General features: G+C 49.9%; 1 protein-coding gene across 2 annotated transcripts in view; it reads left to right on the top strand.

Annotated features, from left to right (window-relative positions):
- The window catches only part of ANXA11 (annexin A11), a 40,336-nt gene extending 24,222 nt beyond the window's left edge, over positions 1-16,114 (top strand). For both annotated transcript variants that reach the window (XM_016164990.2, XM_016164989.2), the window contains 14 exons: positions 89-151; positions 1,366-1,478; positions 2,383-2,775; positions 4,112-4,199; positions 4,403-4,497; positions 5,224-5,337; positions 7,199-7,289; positions 7,726-7,805; positions 7,944-8,000; positions 9,744-9,837; positions 12,318-12,413; positions 13,399-13,457; positions 13,664-13,786; positions 15,318-16,114. In XM_016164990.2, the coding sequence (XP_016020476.1) occupies positions 97-151; positions 1,366-1,478; positions 2,383-2,775; positions 4,112-4,199; positions 4,403-4,497; positions 5,224-5,337; positions 7,199-7,289; positions 7,726-7,805; positions 7,944-8,000; positions 9,744-9,837; positions 12,318-12,413; positions 13,399-13,457; positions 13,664-13,786; positions 15,318-15,377 (1,518 nt within the window). In that variant the 5' untranslated portion in view covers positions 89-96 and the 3' untranslated portion in view covers positions 15,378-16,114. The remainder of the gene's footprint in view (positions 1-88; positions 152-1,365; positions 1,479-2,382; positions 2,776-4,111; positions 4,200-4,402; positions 4,498-5,223; positions 5,338-7,198; positions 7,290-7,725; positions 7,806-7,943; positions 8,001-9,743; positions 9,838-12,317; positions 12,414-13,398; positions 13,458-13,663; positions 13,787-15,317) is intronic.
- The last annotated feature ends 3,970 nt before the right edge of the window (positions 16,115-20,084 follow it).

The following is a 20,084-nucleotide window of genomic DNA, read 5'->3' as shown; positions in this document are numbered from 1 at the left end:
TGTGGCTGTTGCTGTTCTCCCAAGAAGCTGCTGGTATGGCTGATGGGAGCTCCTGGCAGAGCCTAAGTAGTTTTCCTCTTTCTTATAGATCCAGCCATGAGCTACCCAGGCTACCCACCGCCCACAGGCGGCTACCCCCCAGCTGCACCAGGTAAGAGGTGTGCGGGTCTGGAGGTCGGGGGAGGGGATGCCTTCTCTGCATTGCATCCGGGAGTGGAGGGAAGGAGTAAGAATGATTTCCAGTCATTTCCTCAGGACCCTGGGACATAGTCATTTCCCTAAAGCTGAAGTCCTCCAGTCATTTCCCTAGAGTTGAAGAACAGGCACAGAGCTGGGAAGCAACACAGCCACTGTCATATGGCTTATCAGGGGTTAAGCTGGGCCATTTTGCTCTAAAAAAGGCTTAGCCCAGATTTGCCAGCTCTGGCCACAGTCTTCTCTCTCCAGTAGGAATCCTGCCCTCCGTATCCTACCACTGCCACCTCTATCAGCACCTGAGCAGCAAGAAAGGGAACAGGCAGGTGATTCCAGGAAGGCTCTGTCCTGAGTGTCCTAGAGCCCTAGAGCTGAAAAGCCACATTCGTGGCCCCCAAAGCCTTTTTGCTGCTGAGAACAGAAATGCATCTAACAGGCCAGCAGCCCACACTGTTATGTTGCTTGTCAGCTGTAACACGGAAGCTTATAGGGCACCGAGCTACGCCCTGCATAGGTATTAATTCAGTCCTCAGCACAGCAGTTATTATCCTCACTTGTCAGCAGAAGAAACTGAATTAGAGTGGTGAACATCTTGCCCCAGGGAACATACCTTGGTTCCGCTGGTTTCAGAGCTGGGGCTTTTTACTGTGGTTCCCTCATTGTCCCTCTTACAAGGACAGGTCTGTGTTTTCCATCTACCTCCATCCTCCCATCCTGCTTCTCCCTGCCTCTTACAGACCTGTGATAGCAAACAGCCACAGCTGCAGGACCCACCCCAACGCCTGCCATGTTTTTGCATTTCCCTGGATTATCAGGCTCCCTGAGCTCACTTCAGCAGTGTCCTAAAATGACAGGTCCTGTGTCTGCACTCTCACTCTACAATGATGAGCCCAGGAGGGCAGGTCTGCCCTTGGCCCTCCTGCCTTCTCAGTACCCTACAGAGAATCTTGGGAGCATTTGCTGAACCCCCCTTCTTCCCTGAAAGGAGGGGAAGGCTCCCTCTTCCTTTGGCATCAGGATTGGGTTAGATTTTCTTGCCTGGGTGTTTTCTATAGTTCTGTCCCGGGGGCCATGCTTGGCTTCCCTTCCTGACCACCTGGGAGCTTGCCATCTCTGCTTTTTCCTGTTGGGGGTCCAACCTGGTACTGACAGGCTTGGTGTTGCTTCCAGGTGGTGGTGCCTGGGGAGGTGCTGGCTACCCCCCTCCCAACATGCCCCCCATTGGGCTGGATAACGTGGCCAACTACGCAGGGCAGTTCACCCAGGACTACCTCTCAGGAATGGTGAGTCCAGCCCCGCTGCTGGGCTGTCCCGGGCCCACCCTGCATGGCCAGAGGGAGAAAGGCTGCTGGCTTCTGTGATGTCAGTAGCGTTTGTCTGTGTGCTGGGTGCCGAGTTCGTTGAGGGGCATCTTAAGACATGGCGGGTTTTTCTCAGGGCTCTTACCTGCTGCTCACTGTCCCTCTCTGCATCTTTGATTTGCTCAGCTGTGAAATCAGGGAAGGGGAAGGCATTGGGCTGCACAGTGTCTCAGGCCCCTCTCAGCTGTGGGGGATCGGATCGGGGCGGTGCCTACATGGAATGTGTATTGACAGCCTTCTGTGTGAGGTCAGCATAGAGTCAGGGGGAAGGGGAGAGTGGGTACGTGTGCATTCGTCTGTATTTGTGTGTGTGTGTTGGGCCTGGGAGTGGGTACCTGGCAACATGGACAGACATGCTGTTTTTAAAATAGTATTATTTTGTAATCTGAAAACAAATATATGCTAAAGTAAGCAGTGCAATCAGTACGTAGTCAAATTTATGCCAGGCCCAGTAGGGGCACTGCGAATATGTGAATGTAACAAATCACAATCTTAGTCTCGCAGTACTTCTTGCCACTGGGTGGTGTTAGAGCAAGTGTGGGGACTTTGGGCACAAGATCAGGTTAGCAGGTCAGCAGTGCAGGTGAAGGGTACGTGTCCCAGTTCTCAGACTTGGCTTGAGCTTGGAGTTCAGCTCCTGGGAGCCTGCTGCAGAGCTCAGGGCGGGGATGGAAGGAAGGGAAGGCTCCCTCTTCTCTTCACTGGCAGTGGGATTGGGCTAGACTTTTTTGCCTGGGTCTTTTCTGTGTGGTTTGCAGTGCTGTCCCTGGGATCCTACCTGCTTGGTCTCCCTGTTAGTCTCAGACTCTACTTTGTGGACTTTCAGGCGGCCAACGTGTCCGGGACTTTCGGAGGAGCCAACGTGCCAAACCTGTACCCTGGGGCTCCTGGGGGTGGTTACCCTCCAGTCCCCTCTGGGGGTTTTGGGCAGCCCCCTTCTACCCAGCAGCCTCTTCCTCCGTATGGAATGTATCCACCCCCTGGAGGAAATCCACCCTCTGGGATGCCTTCATATCCGCCATACCCAGGGGGCCCTGTGCCAGGCCAGGCCATCCCGCCTCCTGGACAGCAGCCTCCAGGGGCCTACCCTGGGCAACCGCCAATGACCTACCCTGGGCAGCCGCCAGTGCCACCTCCTGGGCAGCAGCAGCAGCCAGTGCCAAGTTACCCGGGATACCAAGGAGCTGGGACTGTCACCCCCGCTGTGCCCCCAGCCCAGGTAAGTGCCAGCCTTGTGCTACCCTCAGTCCTAGCCCGGCCCCAAAGACCCAAGACATGTGACTTCTCTGCCAGCAAGGCCAGGGAAGGTGTGGGCAGGGCTTAGTCCTTCAGCTGTAACTTCTTGTTTTAACAGTGTCAATTTCTCACAGACTCCTCAGCCCCAGTTTGTATCCCTGAAGACCTAGGGAGCTACTCTGTCTCCGTTTGATTAGATGTTAGAAGTGTGAGTGAGGTCTGAGTGTGCCGGTATGCTCTCCAGTCCTCTGTTATTTACTGGCTGGGGTTTGTAAGAACTGCTCTTACTACTGGGTCCGTTTTATGCCTGATGGCTCTTAGTTCTCAACCCCTGGATATGCTCTCCCAGGCTGGCTTTAAAGGATCCATAAAACTTCCTTTGGGTAGGGGAGATTGTTCGTAGTTCCTTCGGCACTGCTCTTGGCTCGTTTTGCAGTTCATGTTTGCAGTTCTTGTTTGCAGAGCCTAGAATTCATTGCCATGGTTACATGCCCAAGCCAGCCAAGTGCAGGGCTAGTGGTATGTGCTTGATGACTATTTTTAGACGGAGTCCTCTCTCCTCCCTGTCCCCACGCATTTCCCTACCCCTGCCCAGCTTTCCATCCCCCGTCCCTGCCTTCCACCTCACCTTTTCTCTGAGCATATCTCCTTAATTCTGTCAAAATTAGTTTGTATTAGCCACAGAAGATAATCTACCAGGAGACTGTTTAGGCAGGAAAATTCAGGTTTGCTGGGGAGTATACCTGTCAGTGTCAGGAATAAGCGCGGCAGGCAAGCAGGTTTTAGAGTCCAGAAAACAGTGCCAGGAAACCAGTGCTGGTCCAGGAGGTAGGCCAACTGTGTGTACCATCGTGAATGTTGGACACTTAAATTACCCCCAGAAGGAGCACCTTTTTCCAATTTGCATGAAGGTGCTCCGTGGACTGGCCAGGCCTCGTTAGGAAGACCCTGATGTGTGCTCATGTGTGCTGTGGTGATGAGGCCCTGGGGAGAAGCCAGTGGCTCTTGCACCTGAGGCCTCCCCTTCAGCAGTAAGCTGAGTCAGCCCTGGAGGACCTGGGTGTAGGCTAGATTTTCAGCATCAGGACTCAGTTATAGGTTGACTCCTAGCCATGGGATCCAGGCAAAAGCTTCAGTACCAGGACATGAGGACAGATAAAGGTCACATTAGTGCCACTCAGGGCAGAGCCCTCTGTGTTGTTGGTGGTGGGCTCCTTCAGGTAGTCCAGCTTTTAGAGAAAAAGGTCATCCCCAGAGTTTGGAATGGGGCAGTCTTGCATCTGGGGGATGCCGTATCTTACCTAAGTCTGTTTGAGCAGTTTGGAGGGCGAGGCACCATCACAGATGCTCCTGGCTTTGACCCTTTGCGAGACGCCGAGGTCCTGCGAAAGGCAATGAAAGGCTTTGGTGAGAGACCCTGGTGACTCAAATGCTCACCACCCCCCATTTCCCCAGACAGTTATGTAGTGGCTCTGTGGGCTGGGGTCAGTGGGTAGAGGCAGCCTTTGGGGTGCCCAGGGGAACAGGAGGACCCATGCCCAGGGAGTCTCTAGCTACATAGCATCCCCATGACCACCAGCCCTGTCTGCTCCCACCTCTGCTTCCTCCAGGGACTGATGAGCAGGCCATCATCGACTGCCTGGGGAGTCGTTCCAACAAGCAGCGGCAGCAGATCCTTCTGTCCTTTAAGACAGCTTACGGGAAGGTGAGTGCGTGCGTGTGTGTATGGGGGAGGGGGCACAGGAAGGTCTGGTCCTTCCTGAATTGAGGTATATCCTGCAACACAGCCTTGTTCACCCCTGCTTTTCCTTGGAGCTCAGTAGGCCTAGATTTCTTGAGTAGATAGTAAGGCGCATTAGGGCATTTTCTCCTGCCCACCCAGCCAATGGCCTCTCAGCTGATGGCATCTTCTAGGGGTAGGGGATCCACAGAGGGGTAAATACCAGAGTCCATAGGGCACTGAGGTTTGATGAGGCACCCAGATATCTGGGTTCTTGCCCTGGCTCTGTCATGACTCACGGAGACCCTGGACAAGTCATTTTCCCTCCACCCCCACCTGGCCTGTGTCCCCTCCTGGGAACCCTGGCTGCTGCTCCTGCCCTCTTCACAGCCATCCTGGGAGGTTTAGCTGATAGAAAGGCTTTGAAGGAAAAAGCTTTGAGTACTGAACAAATGAATCTTAGATTAAAAACTGGGTAAATACTGAATAGGCTAGTGTTCTAGCCCAAAGCTTCTCCAGCATCAGTGTGCCACAGATCCCCTGGGGGTTGGGTTCAAATGCAAATAAATTCTGAATCCAGACTGGGGCCTGAGATTTGACTTTTTTTGCTGATGTTCCCAGTCCTCAGATCTGGGCTCTTGTCTCTGTTAGTTACCATCTGTGAATTCTCAAAATAGGTTTGTTTGTTTGTTTGTTTGACTATCTAATCAGGATTTGATCAAAGATCTGAAATCTGAGCTGTCAGGAAACTTTGAGAAGACAATCTTAGCTATGATGAAGACTCCAGTCCTCTTCGATGTTTATGAGATAAAGGAAGCTATCAAGGTTTGTTTTATGTGCACTTGGACCACATGACGTGTCCTAGCTTGCTCACTAGCTACCATTGTCACTTTGCCTCCTGGACCCTCTCAGGCTGAAGTCCAAGTGCTGTAGAAAGGGGGACTTCTGGTGATCTCCCCAAGAGGCAAAGGAGATGTCATTTATTGTCAAGAACATCTGAGTCTCGCTCCATCTTAAAAACATAGTGGGAATTGGGGTTAGAGGAAGCTAGTGGTACAGTAGTGATAAAAGGAGAGGTATGAGGTGTGGGTGGAGTCATCCTCATTCTTCGGGACTCTGTTATTAGCAAATAAAAGAAACATCTTTGAGAACTTTAAACAGAGCAAAGTGGATAATGAGAACAGAGATTAGCAGCTTAGCATGGAGAAGGATGGGACCAGGAGATGTCACTAGCAAGACCCAGGCAGGATTTCTCTTGTCTCCGCTTCTTCTTGAGTGTCCACTTCACTCCTGTCTGCTTCCATGCTTCTCCTTCCATGTCTGCTTGGCATAGGATCGCCGTCCATTTACCTGTAAGAGATTCAACCACAGAAGAGACCGGCTGCCTGAGTCCAGATTCCAAATAGAGGGCAGGTTCTGACTGGCTTAGTTTGGTTCACTGTCTTCCCCTAGTCCAATCAGTTGTGACCAAGCAGAGGGGCAGCTACATTCCATACACTCCTGTGACTCCCAAGACCCACAGCAAATGTCCTGTGGATGGGGGTGTGCAGCTCTCACAGAAGGGGAATCCTTGTGAATCAAGCAGGTGCTTCAGAAGGAATCCAACATTCCTCAGAGGCCTTACAGACACAGTGACTTTCCCTGTCCCCTAGGGGAGAGGCAGAACATTCAACATCGATCCCGGAAGGGAGAGAGGACCCCACCAAAACACCCTACGTGCTTTCTTCTACGGAGGGGGTCAGGAGGCAGTTAGGGAGGGTGCCTGGGAGTGGCCTCCAGACCTCTGCTTAGCCCCTGCCCCCAGCTATTCATGGGATGGTGGTGGTTGTGGGGTGCTAGAAACAATACAGGTTGGGGTCATCCGTCGCTGACTAGTCGTGTGTCCTTGAACATCTGTAAAATGAGAATGTGGCTACTCCCTCGTGATGTGCGGAGAGCACCGAGCCAGGAGGCTGACAGAAGCGCTTTGTCCGTTCCAACACATCTAACTGTAGCTACCTGTGTGTTGTGCGTCCTGCATGACAGGCTCTATTTTAAGTGCTCACTACATAACTCACTTAATCCTCATGACTCCCCAATGAGGTAGGTGTTAGTATCACTCTCATTTTATGGACAAGGAACCTGAGGCACAGAGAGGTTAAGTAATGTGCCAGAGATGACACAATTAATCAGAAGCAAAGCTGAGATTCAAACCAATATAAGAACCAGGTTGATAACCTTGTCTTTCACCTTCTCACTGTCCCTGACATGGGCATTCCTCTCATTCTCATTGTTGCTGCCTTTTTCGAGAGGTCTCCAAATGCTCCACGGTCCACTCTAAGACTGTATTTCTGTATGCCTACTCTTGCTTTAAATCCACTGTTTTCTGTGTGACCTTGGACAAGTCACTATACCTCTGATTCTCAGTTTCCTGGTGGGTACAAAGGAGATGATCGTCCATGTGATCTCTACTCATCACCATGTCACTGTCATTATCTGGTACTTTCCTGGGGTTGTAGAGGAGTGCTTGGCTATACTCAGACAGCAGCAGCAGCTCCAGGGGTGCATCTTTATTAGTGGCTTCTGTCGCTGAGATTTGTACCCTGGGGTGAGGGGGTAGGGCAGTGGCATGGCACCTGCTCTTTTTCCTGGGTGCCAGTGCCCTAGGGAGCTGTAACAAACCTGTGGTTTCTTGTGTTCTCTGCAGGGGGCTGGCACTGATGAAGCCTGCCTGATTGAGATCCTTGCCTCTCGCAGCAATGAACACATTCGAGAATTGAGCAGAGCCTACAAAACAGGTTAGGCTGGGCCTGAGACCCACTGCTCTTTGCCCTCTGCAGATCCCTGTGTGTTCAGGGCTTGGCCACACCCTCTCCCAGGGCCTTTGTTTCTTCCTGGCATTCATATCATTTCATCTTCTCACAACCAACACATGGGGCTTTGATCAAAGACCCAACTGTTCGCACCTAGGGCAGGTGACTAACGTAAAGGAGAGCTGGGGAAAACCTCTTGGGTGTGGTTTGACCCAAGCCTGACCAGAGGACAGATCACCCTGAACATCGCAGCCCCTCATAGATCTCCAATTGTGTGTTTCCAGAGAGCCGTGTGGGCCACCTGTCTCCTTGAGCCCAGGATTCCCAGGCCCTTTTCTTGCTAGTGCCCACTGTTGACTGTGTTTGTAGTGGGGAGCTTTGTCCATGGGGCTACAAGGTGGGCTTTCTCTGTGTCTCCCAGAATTCAAAAAGACCCTGGAGGAGGCCATTCGAAGCGACACGTCAGGACACTTCCAGCGGCTCCTCATCTCTCTCTCTCAGGTACATTTCCCATGGCACCACTCAGGGCTCAGAGCAGAGAGGGGTGGAATCTGAGCAAGGAGGAAGAGGAAGAGGACCAAGGAGGGAGGGGTGCGACTCCAGGGAAAGGCCTTGACCACATAACCTGCTTTCTTTCAGGGAAACCGGGATGAAAGCACAAATGTGGACATGTCACTTGTCCAGAGAGATGTCCAGGTGAGTGCGAAGGCCAGACCAGGCACCTGACCTAGGTTTCCTGAGCCAGTGAGCAGGCGGGTGCTTTCTTCCTGAGCAAGGAGCTCTGGGATGGAAAGAGAACTGATAAAGAATGGGTTCCAGATGCTATGATTTTCAGATGTTCTCCGCTGCTTATCAACTGTGTGGCCCTGAACAGGTCACCCAGCCTCTCTGGGCTTCAGTTTCCCCACCTGGAAGAGGGAACGTATGAAATAACAACTATCACAGCAGTTGGTAGATAACAGTTACGGGTGTGAGATCTCATACGACTTGATACTTTCCCTATTTGGTTACATATACCATTATGTTTGCAGATAAGCAGAATTCACACTTGCCTGTGAAGCTTTTGAAGGTTTGAGCCTAGAAACCAGCTTTCACCTTAGTTGCACAGCCTTCGAATTCTGCTCTTTTCCCAGACTGGTGTGAACTGCAGAAGAGGAGGGAAAGTCACCATTTCTTCTCTTTGTCCAGGCATCTGAGTACTTCTCTGGAGGAGTTTGGGTTTCCCACTAATGAATTCAGACCGTAGCAGTTCTGGCTATGAGACATCCATTCCCGTTTCTGGACACAGGGTTAGACGCCCTCGAAGCTTCCAGCCTCGGCTCCGGCCCCAGTGGGAATTTTCCTATTCCGATTTCCTACATAGGCCATTTCCTAGCTGAGGCAGAAGTTGCGTCAGTTTCAAAGTCTCATGCCTGCTGCTTTGCCTGCTTAGTTATGGACCTGCATCTGTGTCACCTTGACCAGTGGGGTCTCCGAGCCCCTAATGACTACCTTCTTCCCCTGGATATTGGCGCCTTTAGATACAGGAGCTGCTACCTGAGGCCAGAAGGCACTTTCGAGCCATCTGGTGCAGGGGTTGCAAATTGGCAAATATTTTCAGGCTCACGCTTTCAAAAGCTTAACAGGCAAGTGCAAATTCTGTCCATTTGCAAACATAATGGCATATGCAACCGAACACAGGAAAAGTGCCAGTCACATAAAACCCCACATCTGTAACTGATTTACCAATTGTTGTAATATTTATTTTCTCACATGTTCCCTCTTATAGTTAGAGAAGGTACTTTTATAGATTGGGAAACTTATACAGCAATCAGAATTCCAGCTTCTCATGAGAACTGGATCTGGCAGCTGTGAGTCTACATTCCTCTGTTGTTAAACTCTGCCGATGCTGAGAAGTAACCACCCCCTCCGTGTGTTAGCTTTGGTCCCCCACTGCTCTCTGGCCTTAGAACTGGCCTGTTTGCCATTTGGACCCTTTGGGCTTTGAGGTCTGCGACCCCAAATCTAACCTAACCTCCACCTTGTAGAGACGAGGAAATGGGGCCCAGAGAGCTCCAGCGGCCTGCCTAGAGTCCCACGGCAGTTGGGCACAGAGCTAGGACTCAAGCCTAGGCCACTCATTTCATGTTTTCCTTTGTGCTGCTGCTTCCTTGGTTGCGTTAAAGCTGCTCCTTGCCTATTCTGGGACCCAGTCGGCCTCGGTTCTCCTGGTCCTGAGTTCTCCTCAGCCTTAGAATCCTCTGTGTTGCCCAAAGGGGGATGTATGGATGGTGTCTGGTTCCACACAGTAAATGAAACACAGTGAAAGTGCTGCTTCCCTCTCCTTCCCCTCTGGGACAGCGGGGCCCGGAGTATTGGCCCAGCTCTTGTAGGTGACTTGGGCCTAGTGTCTGGTGTGAGCCCTGCGTTGCATGCCTGTCTATCCCTCTGTCTGTTCAGGAGCTATACGCAGCTGGGGAGAACCGCCTGGGAACAGATGAGTCCAAGTTCAATGCGGTCCTGTGCTCCCGGAGCCGAGCCCACCTGGTGGCAGGTAAGGCAGTCCCAGGCCTCTCTGGGGCCGGGTAATGAGGGCAGACAAAGTATGGTGGGGAAACAGAGCTTGCAGGAACACTTGGCAGTTCTGCTTTGCATGGGGCTTTCACTTCCTTAAAAGAGTCTCCTGGTGGTGATTTAAAAGATCAGCAGGTCTCCGAGTTTCTGCAAGCATCCAGTTCTGGAGGAAAGCAAAGGCAGAGATGAGGGAAATGGCAGCCTTCTGTTGATTAGTATCTTTATATGCCAGGATGTGGAACATTAGGCTTGAGAGAGCCTTTAAGAGCACCTAATGCAATGTTTTCCAAGTGTGGCATTAAATAAACATAGCAGTAATACTTGGTAACATTTATCTATTCATTCAAAAACTATAAATTGAGATCCTGCCATGTGCTAGAGGATCATGGAGTAGGTGTGAGAAGCGGTGAGAACAGCACTATATAATCTCTGTTCTGTAGGGTTCACACACCTGTTCGGGGAGACAGGCAGTAAACAAAAATTAAGTAAAATCTGTACCAGCTAGCTAGTCACTGAGAGAAAAATAACAAATTTGGAAACAGAGATGGGGAATGATGGGACTTGGGGGGCTGCTTGGGGCAGTATTCACCAAGGTAATGACATTCGAGTTAACAACATGAAGGAGTTGCAGGTGCAAAGGCCCTGAGCAGGGGCCTCCCAGTGTGACCGAGAAACTGAAAGTCGGGGAGGCTGGAGCAGACGGAGTGAGTGAGAGTGGTCAGGTCACAGATGGCAGGAGGCCCTACTGGCAACTGCATGGACTTAGGTTTTTATTGTGTGTGAAACAGGAAGCCATCGAGGGGTCTGAGTGGAGGAGGGATGTGATTTGACTAAGGTTTTGCAAGTTCACTGGCTGTTGTGTTGAGAAGAGTGAAGGGGACGGCAGCAGAGCAGGACACCTGTTAGGAGGATGCGGCAGTATCCAGAGGAGAAATGGTGGTGGCTTGGACCAGGCGGCAGGTGCAGGCGGTAGGAAGGATAAGATTCTGGCCTCTGAATTGGGTGATGAATTGGATGTGGAGTATGGAAGGAAGAAAGCAGTCAAGGATGTGACACTAGCGTTTCTTCTGGCCAACCCAGTGGAAGAATGAGACTGAGAAAGCTGTGGATGGAGCAGGCTTTAGGAGGGAAGGAAATAGGATCCTCAGGCTAGAGATCAAGTAGGCAACTGAGTTTGTAATTCTGGAGGTCAAGAAAGCTCTGGGCTAGAGATGGAAGTTAGGGAGCTGTGAATGGGTCAAAGGTGTTTGAGGCTCTGGTACTATAAGGGCACTGTAATAAAGAATGAGTGAACATAATCTTATCTGAGTCATTATTTTAATGAGTATAGAACATATACGTAGCACATCAAACCCTGGTTTCACAAACATTATAAGGAAAAAAAGAGGAACTGATCTGAAATATTGAGTAATGAAGATGGATGCAGATGTAGCATAAATCACAACATCGATATGTAAATGCCGGAAGTTTGGGAAATAGTGAAAAGAACTGAGACCCAGGCTGGGGGAGAGGGGATTTATATTCTGAGTCAGAACTAGAGTTAGGGCTCCATGGTGCCTCCTGCTTCCCTGGGAGCCTCAGTCACTTCTCGTGGGTGCTCGGCTCGTCCATGTGTTAGCTGGGGGCCGGATGGGTGTTGGCTCAGAGTCAGATTGAGAATGACAGCACTGACAAGACTGACACATGGAATAATGGGGAGAGAGTGGCGTGGACTAGAAGTGCAGGGATCTAGAAGAGAGTGATCACTATTGTGTGTTTGGCTGGGGCTTCTGGGCGAGGGATCGGACATGGTTTGGGTAAGCAGCCTGGTGAGTGCCGTCCGGGTAGAGGGACCCCACGAGCAGGTGTGGGAGATGGGGTGCACATGACTTGTGGGGTGAAGAACTTCGCTGACTTGAGACCTAGGCAGGCGTAGTCAGTGGGGCTGTCCAGGTGCTGGGAGCAGAGTGGGAGAGGTGGGCTGGAGTAGGGGCAGAGGCCTCCTCACTGTGTATCCTATGTTAGTTTGTTCTGGCTGCTGTAATAAAGACCACAGACTGGGTGACTTAAACAACTGAAATTTGTTTTTCTCACAGTCCTGGAAACTAAAAGTCTAAGATCAAGGTATCAGCAGGGTTGGTTTCTTCTGAGGCCTCTCTCCTTGGCTTGCAGATGCCTAGGCCACATTATTGCTGCATCCTCACCTGGTCTGTCCTCTGAGTGCATATCCCTGGTGTTTCCTCGTGTGTCCAAATTTCTTATAAGGACACCAGTCACATTGGTTAAGGGCCTTGTTTTAACTTAATTATCTCTTTTAAGGTAATTAAGTATCTCCAAATACGGTTACATTCTGAGGTGTACATACCAGTACCTCGGAAGGTAACCGTATTTGGAGATACTTAATTACCTTAATTTCAACATATGAATTTAGGAGGGGGACAGAATTCAGTCTATAACATATCCCTTCTCTCTTCCCACTAGTTTTCAATGAGTATCAGCGAATGACAGGTCGAGACATTGAAAAGAGCATCTGCCGGGAGATGTCCGGGGACCTGGAGCAGGGCATGCTAGCCGTGGGTAGGTGTCTTGGCCCTGCCTGTCTGCCCACCAGGGACTGGTGTGTGCTGTGGGCTCTCTGGGGGCTCGTCATGCTCCGATTGAGGGGCAGCGCAATGAAAAAAGCACAGGATCTAGGATTGCCAAAGCCAGCATGCCTAAGTGCTGGGAGTCTTACTGCTTCTTGGGTCACCATGGAGCTTTATCCTCAACTCTCCTGGAGGTATCTTGTTTCTATTTCAATTGCAGCTCTGGGAAGGGAGCTGTAGTGTGGGTATTAGAGGGAAAGCAGCCAACTGCCCTGCTGGAGATGACTCACGTCCTGCCAAATTTCCTCTAAAAATACATCCCTGTAGGCAGTTGTCAGATGTTTGTGATGGAAACACGTGGTTGCAACAGCAACAGATGCTCCCGCTAAAAGAAAAGTTGGCCTAGCTCCCAGGACGATGCTGTACCCTGCCCACTAAAGCAAGGACTGACGGACTCCAGGTCCCACCTCCCATGAGAGGTTGGTCCCTCTTTACACCCACTTGGGAAAATCAGAGTTTGCCCATCTTTTTGCTTTTCTTTTCTTGGAGCTTTCTGATAGGGCAGATGATGAATCCTAGTTTCTCCACGTGTCACTTAATAGGTTTCATGACCTGAGAACACTAAGGAGACGTTCATCCCAGTTGGCCATCCTTTCTCCATAAGGGTCACAGCATCTCCAGTTTACCCGCTTCCACCTGAGCAGCAACACGGTTTCTCATCGCCGTTTCTTCCGTACACAGCTCCTTTCAGCTATTTGGCTGCCAGGAAGGAAGTTGGGTTGATGTCTGGGCCCTGCGTGTTTTTATTCCAAAGAACAGGAGCCAAGACCATGGATAATTGAGCTTGAAGGAGGAGAGGAGGATGGCTAGCTACAGTGATGGACTTGGCCTCCAGCACCTAAGAGGATACTGTACTCCATGCCCTCTGGAGTGATAGTTCCCTGCACATCGAGTTATACTGTGTTTCTCTCTTATAGTGAAATGTCTCAAGAATACCCCTGCCTTCTTTGCTGAAAGGCTCAACAAGGCCATGAGGGTACGTAACTCCCACATGCAAGGTCTAGGTGGGGGGTGTCTAGCCCCACCTGTGACTGGGACCAAGGACTCAGGGTAGAAAGTATGGGGAGAGCCACACCTCAGCCGAGAGGACACAGGGCCCATAGGCAGGAAGGTACCAGAGTGTCTGGCGAAGGCGGAATGGTGAGGAGGCCCTTGCTCACACCCTTGGTGCACTCTCTTCAGGGAGCAGGAACAAAGGACCGGACCCTGATTCGCATCATGGTGTCTCGCAGTGAGATCGACCTCCTGGACATCAGAATGGAGTATAAGAGGCTGTATGGCAAGTCGCTGTACCACGACATCACGGTACGGGCCTCTGCGGGTCACTGGGCTGCCTGTGGGCATCCCACTCAGCTGCGGACTTGCCTGGCCACCTCCACTGTCCCCTGCAGTGCATGGGTGTCTTGTTTCCTTTCTCCCTTCACCTTTCACTTGTTCATACATTCACCTCCAATCTGATTGTAAGCCCCTGAGGGCAGGGTGGGTTGTCACCCTGCTGTCACCCCCATGCTGTGTCCCCAGATCCAGCATTTCTGCTACTCAGTGAATGCATGGGGGAGGGAGTTCCAGATAATGCATCAGAAAACACAGGAACTTCCCCACCTGCTGCCTGGCCTTCAGACTGGCCACCCTTTGATTTTGTGACTGTACGTGAGACTCATGTCCCAAGGCTCCCTGGTGTGTAGCTCGGCTCACTATGAGTCACTTCTTTCTCTCAGCTTTGTTATGGTGAAGGCAGTGAGAAAGGCAGTTCAGAGTGAGGGTCAGATCATGCTGCTGGGGGACCAGTTCTGGCTTTTCTGCTTGCCTACTGTGTGATCCTGAGTGGCTTCCATAAACCTCATTGAACCCAGTTCCATCATTCTTAACACAGTTACAATGACAGCTTCCCCAGGAGTGTTGAGTCTTGAATGAGGCGGTCCGTGTAAAGCATACCGAGTGATGCATATGAGTGTCTGACAAGTGCCAGCTACTCCTTTATCACCCTGTGCTGGAACCAGTCTGGCAAAATGCGTTCCTGTTGGTGGTCTCACAGTTAAATTCTGAACTCACGTGAACCTTGCAACCAAAGTCATTACAACCAGGTCCTGATTTCAGACTCACTAGCACTTGACCTGGGGCTGAAAGAAACTAACTTGACGTGTCATTGAAAGAAACTGACTTCCATTTCCCTGGCTATAAAACTGATGCTGGTAGCAGAGAAGTAGTAATTAGTTACAGAGTAATTAGTCACAAAGCGGGGCTGTGGGCATCTTGAAGAAGCCATAGGCCTTGCCCTCAAGGAAGGAAATAATGGAAGGAAATGATCAGAAATTAGCTAAGCATGGCCCAGACAGCCCTTCTGAATTAAGTCCCGTGGACTCAGATGAAGGAAGAGCAGTGTGAACTGGGATGCCCAAATAATAACAGCACCCTCCACTGCAAGGTCACGTCACAGTACAGTGTCTGAGTGGGACATACTCCTGAGTGCAACAAAAAATGCACCGGGAAAATTCCACGTTAGTTAGCCCTGGGTAGAGGTTTTCCTGACTGTTGAAGATTTTTTCGTGTTTATTTTTCAAAATCTGACTGATCATCGGGGTGATTTCAGCTTTCTGTTTATTAAAAGGGAGTTGAGGCTAAACTGCATTGTCCAAGGCCTGTGCTGCCCACGCTGCCTCGTGTGTGAGCCTCCGTTATTGCCATGCTCTTGGCTGCTCGGGGACCTGCATGATGAGGCGCTTCGCTGGGGTGGGGCCTGCCTCTCTGAAAAGGCACATGGGACAAAAGAAAACAAGGGGCCAGGAGGACAAAACTGGCCGCACCTCCTTAACTGACGTACTTGTTTTGTGACCAGGGAGACACTTCAGGGGATTACCGGAAGATTCTGCTGAAGATCTGTGGTGGCAACGACTGAGCAGTGACTGGAGGCTCACTTCTGTCCGCCTGCCAGCAACGGTGATGCCAGGAAAAGGCCAAAAGAATGTCCGTTTCTATCAAACCCACAAAATAGCCCCCCGAGTATGCCAATGCCTACAGTCTGTGGAGCCTTGGCCCTGTCCTCCACCCGCCCCTCCTGATCGTGTGTCATGCTTGTGCCGAAGGGCCTGGACCTCTCTCAGGTTGTCTTTTCCTCCCCACCCCACCCCACCCCTCATAGCCACTCGCTGCTAAAGTAGATGTTTTGTTTCCTGACTCATGCAGTCATTCCCCTTTGCTCGTAGCTGAGACACTTGCCTTCATAGTAGTCATGTAATTTTACGTTTATTTGGAGGCATTCTGTTTTTAGTCATTGCCAAACAGATGCATATGAGTCTCTTTGCTACCAGACACATTTGGGGTGAGAGGCTGGGGGCGGGGAGCCCCATGTCCTCACTGAGGAGTAAAAGGGAAGACCGTTAAGGGTAATCTTTGCATCTGGTGAGAATGTGTCATGAACTTTGTTATTGCCAAACTCACTGCTTTTTAGAAGAGAAAAAAAGGGGCCTGAAAGTCATCTGTTCCTTCTTCCACATAAAACCACGAGAACAAAGCCAGCTCCCTGCCAGGGACAGCGCTTCTCGTAATTGAGAATGTGCCTTAAACCTGAATGTTACTAGCCAAAAGCTGTTTCTAAATTAAAGTCAGCCAGCTCTGGAACATTCTGGAAATGTCTCTGTGATGCCAGCTTGTTTTCTTCTGCTTCATGATTCTACCCTGAACCCCAGGGGTCCAGTCTTATTAACCAGTGAAAATTCATATGACTTTAAGTAGAAACTTGTGCTCAGGAAACTGAGGATTAGTAATTTACAGGGACTCAGGTTGTGAGGACCCAAGAAAGGGAGGTTCCTGCAATCCAAGCTCTGGGCCCAGACACTGATAAGGCACAGGGATTTCAGTCCTATACAGACACAGTAAAGCCCACTGAGAGCGAGGTAGGAAGAGTGTGGTCCTTCGCCCAGGTCCTGAAGGAGGAGCACAAGTAAGAGGGTGTGTACATGACTCCTGCATAGGCCTTACATCCAGGGGCCAGAGAGGCATAATAAGATCAGCGCCTTCCTTTGGGGTGGTCCTGGCTGTGGTCCTGGGGGGCCCCTTGCCCTTTGGTTGATGGTGTTAGGAGGTGATAAATCCAGAAGGGGCAGAGTTTCTAGAAATCATTGTTACGTCCAGAAGCCTGGAGTGTGCCTTGCTGGTCATGAGTCTGTTCACTCCCTTTCCGACCTGCTATGTCTGGAGTTTAGAGAGAATCGAGAGGTCGACCTACTGGGCGCCAGAGGGTGGCCTGTCCACAGAGTAGACATCTGCTTGGGGATACTGCCTGACTCCTCACTGCCCTCTGGACATAGTGAGAGGAGAGAGAGGATAACCCACGGGGCAGCCATGAGCTCAACGCTAGTCTGGAATACCAAGACCTGCCTTCCTCAACTAGAGAAGACCAATGTGGGTACTGGACTCCATGGCAAGCCCTACTCATCACTTCAGCTCTGCCCCAGTTTCCATGCCTGGAGCCTCTTGACTGAGACCCAGCATGCTTGGCTGAGGTGCTCCTCCCCTAGGGCAGGCCCCTTGTCCTTGGGTGCCAGGTGGGATCTGCCCAGTAGGATGGACTACTTGGCACTGCACAACTCGCCATGAACTCAGGCTAACCCTCTGGCCTCCAGACCTGTGCCAGGGCCTAGATTCAGCCTGCTCTAATGTGACTGTAAATGTCCTGTGACATTACTTTGCCCTGTTGTCTACACCAGAGGTTTCAACCTGGTGCCCAGCAGGCAGCATCTAACCTGTGCATGCAGTTCCTTTTGTTCCCAAAGAGCCTTTTTAGACACTTGAAATTGTTGCCAACATTAAACATGGAAAAATTTCATTTTTTAAAAAATCTAGACTCTGGCTTCTCTTGGAAAATCAGAAATTCTGGCAATACTGGCCCAGCATTCCTGCATGGCACGTGCTGCTGGAGCCAAGTTGCAGCTGTCCCCCTTAGACATGTACTCTCCATTTCGCCACAGGCTCCACCACTCCCTACTGTTTTATACCATCGCATGTTACCTTGGCCCCTGCTGGCCTTTGACTTTGAGACACTGATCTATGCATTTGGGGTCACCTGGTTCATCCTGGTTCTGGTTCTCTTTGGCTTCCTGTCCCTCATGTTGCCTTCTTGGATGTGTCCTTGGGACCCAACCCATAGTAAGTATGGGCTGGAGGACTGTGAACTCAGCTCTCTCCGGGGGCAAAGGTACCTACTGCCTTTCAAGGTCAGTGGGAGGTGGTTGTTAACACTGTCGAGTATGCAAAGGGACATGAAAAGATGGGGAGGGGATAGTTGACCTGTAAAGGTCATCTTTCTGGGAGAGGGCTGCACTGCATCTTTTGCTGCCTCCTAGAGATGTTAGTCAAGGCCAGTCCATGCTGCACATCTAATGTCGCTTCCGGAATAAAGAATGAGGCATGAGATGAATTCAGCCCTGAGTAAATTTCAACAGCTGTGGGTCATTGGAAGAAACACTGTGTTAGGGGTAGGGCTGGGACTAGAGTGAGGCAAGAGAGTCAATTGTCTCGGGCACACAATTTAGGGAAGGAACCTTGGAGCTCTCTCTTTGCAGGAGCGGAAATGGCCCAGAGGTGGTGTTTCTCAAACCGCCGTGTATATCGGAATCATCAGAGGAGCTCATTAAAAGTGCAGGTCTCTGGTCCCCACCCTCATAGGTTCTGAGCAGGCATTGGGGCCAGGAAACTGCGTCTGCAGTTATGATTCTGATGCTGAACTGAATTCTACACCAAGACAAAGAACTTTTGAGACTCGAGGTGTTCACACAGAGGGCAAGTCAGCAGGTAGCAGGGTGTTTGGAATTGAGTCAAGTGATAGGAGATAGGACAAGCCCACTCCCAACTTAAGAAGAGAGGGCTCTGAGAGATGAACCTTTGCAGATACCCATTGTCCAAGCAACAGCTTAATGGCCAGACCAAATCCATGCTCTTGCTCTAGTGGGGAATTATAGTCCTAGTCTAAGACTTGGCCTTTTTTTCTACCATCAGCTCCTTCCTATACTAGTTGATGTGGAGTCAGATCTAGAAACAAATCAAGCTAAATCATTTCCCCAGGCAGGTAGCAGCCTAAATATTCACCTCACTACACCCTAAATCTCTTTTTACCTGTGTTTCTCTAAGAGTCAGGGACATCATTACTCAGTCTTCCACCTGGCCTCATACAGGGTCCCCTCTCAGCAAAGCATTCAATCCATCAAGTCCCCAACTCTACAAGGAACTCTTGCCCTCAGCCTTTGTCCTAGGAAAGCTCTCCTTAGCCTAATACTGATGTTCAACCTGAACCTGGTTCTTTCCCAACCATCCGAGTTGATCTAGTCCAGAAGTAGAGCACTGGTCCAGGAATTGAGCACCCCTATTCTGATCTTTCAGCTCAGCAACTGACTTGTAAAAGTCACTTCTCCTCGTTGGGCTTCTGTTGCCCTTTTGTAAAATGAAGAGTAGACTAACGTAGAGCTTTCGAAATATCAGTGTAGTCCGCAAAAATGGTGGGGTAGGGAACTCAAAGTCTGGGGCAAGCAGGAGACAAATTGAACAGATTGGGGAGGAATGACTGGAGATGAGGGGCTTTGGGGAATAATGGTTTTGAAGAACTTCACAAATTCCTGGGATTCTAGAAAGGCATGAATGTGCCCAGGGCTGGGCACATGCTTAGAAAAGAGTCGAGAAGGCCCCAAGCTCTCACCTCTGGCTGACCTCCAGGCTCTGCACAAGCAGGAAGAGAAGGCTAAGGCAGAGTTATAAACTGCCTGGCCGAGTGTCAAAAGATATGCCCCAACACAACACATCTACAAAGACTGGGAAATTTCTGTGAGTTTTTTTGGTTCCAGGAGTTGAAGGAAATTTGTTGACTCACTAGTGACAACTGAACTAACTGAACAGAAGCTTCAATGGCCACACTTGACAAAGAATACAAATGTTTAAAAATTAATTTTAGAGAAGTCATTAAACTACAGCAAATACAACAGCAACAACAAACTAGGGAGGGGAAACTGATTTCAGAGTTGTTACATTATAATGTTCAAAATGCCCAGTTTTTAACAAAAATTGAGTCACACAAAGAAACAAAGTATGAACCATACACAGGGGGAAAAAAAAATCTGTTCATAGGAACACAAAAACCCAGATATTGGACTTACCAAAGATTAAACTCTTTAGAAAGTTTAGAAGGCTAAAGGAAATCATGAATAAACAAGGAAACCAGAAGAATATTTAGCCAAATAGTATCAATAAAGGGACAGAAAGTATGAAAAGGAACCAAACAAATTCTGGAGTTAAAAAGTACAATAAGTGAAAAATTCACTAGAGGGATACAAGAAATTTGAGAAGGCAGAAAAAGAATGGGCAAACTTCACAATAGGTCAATTGAGAAAGAATGAAAAATTAATAGCCTGAGAGGCTTGTGGGACACTAAGTGTACTAACATACACATAATGGGATTCATGGGAGAGAAGAGAGAAAGCAGAAATATTTGGAGAAACAATAGCTGAAAATTTAAATTTGGTGAAAGACAATCCACACACCCAAGATTACACATTAAATATAAATGGAATAAGCTCCAATTAAAAGGCAGAAATTACTAGACAAAGGATATCAATTT

This window comes from Rousettus aegyptiacus, unplaced genomic scaffold (assembly GCF_014176215.1).
Source record: "Rousettus aegyptiacus isolate mRouAeg1 unplaced genomic scaffold, mRouAeg1.p scaffold_m13_p_6, whole genome shotgun sequence".
NCBI classification, from domain to species: Eukaryota; Metazoa; Chordata; class Mammalia; order Chiroptera; family Pteropodidae; genus Rousettus; species Rousettus aegyptiacus.
Note: the sequence above shows the minus strand (reverse complement) of the source record. Positions and strands in the feature narration are given on the sequence as shown.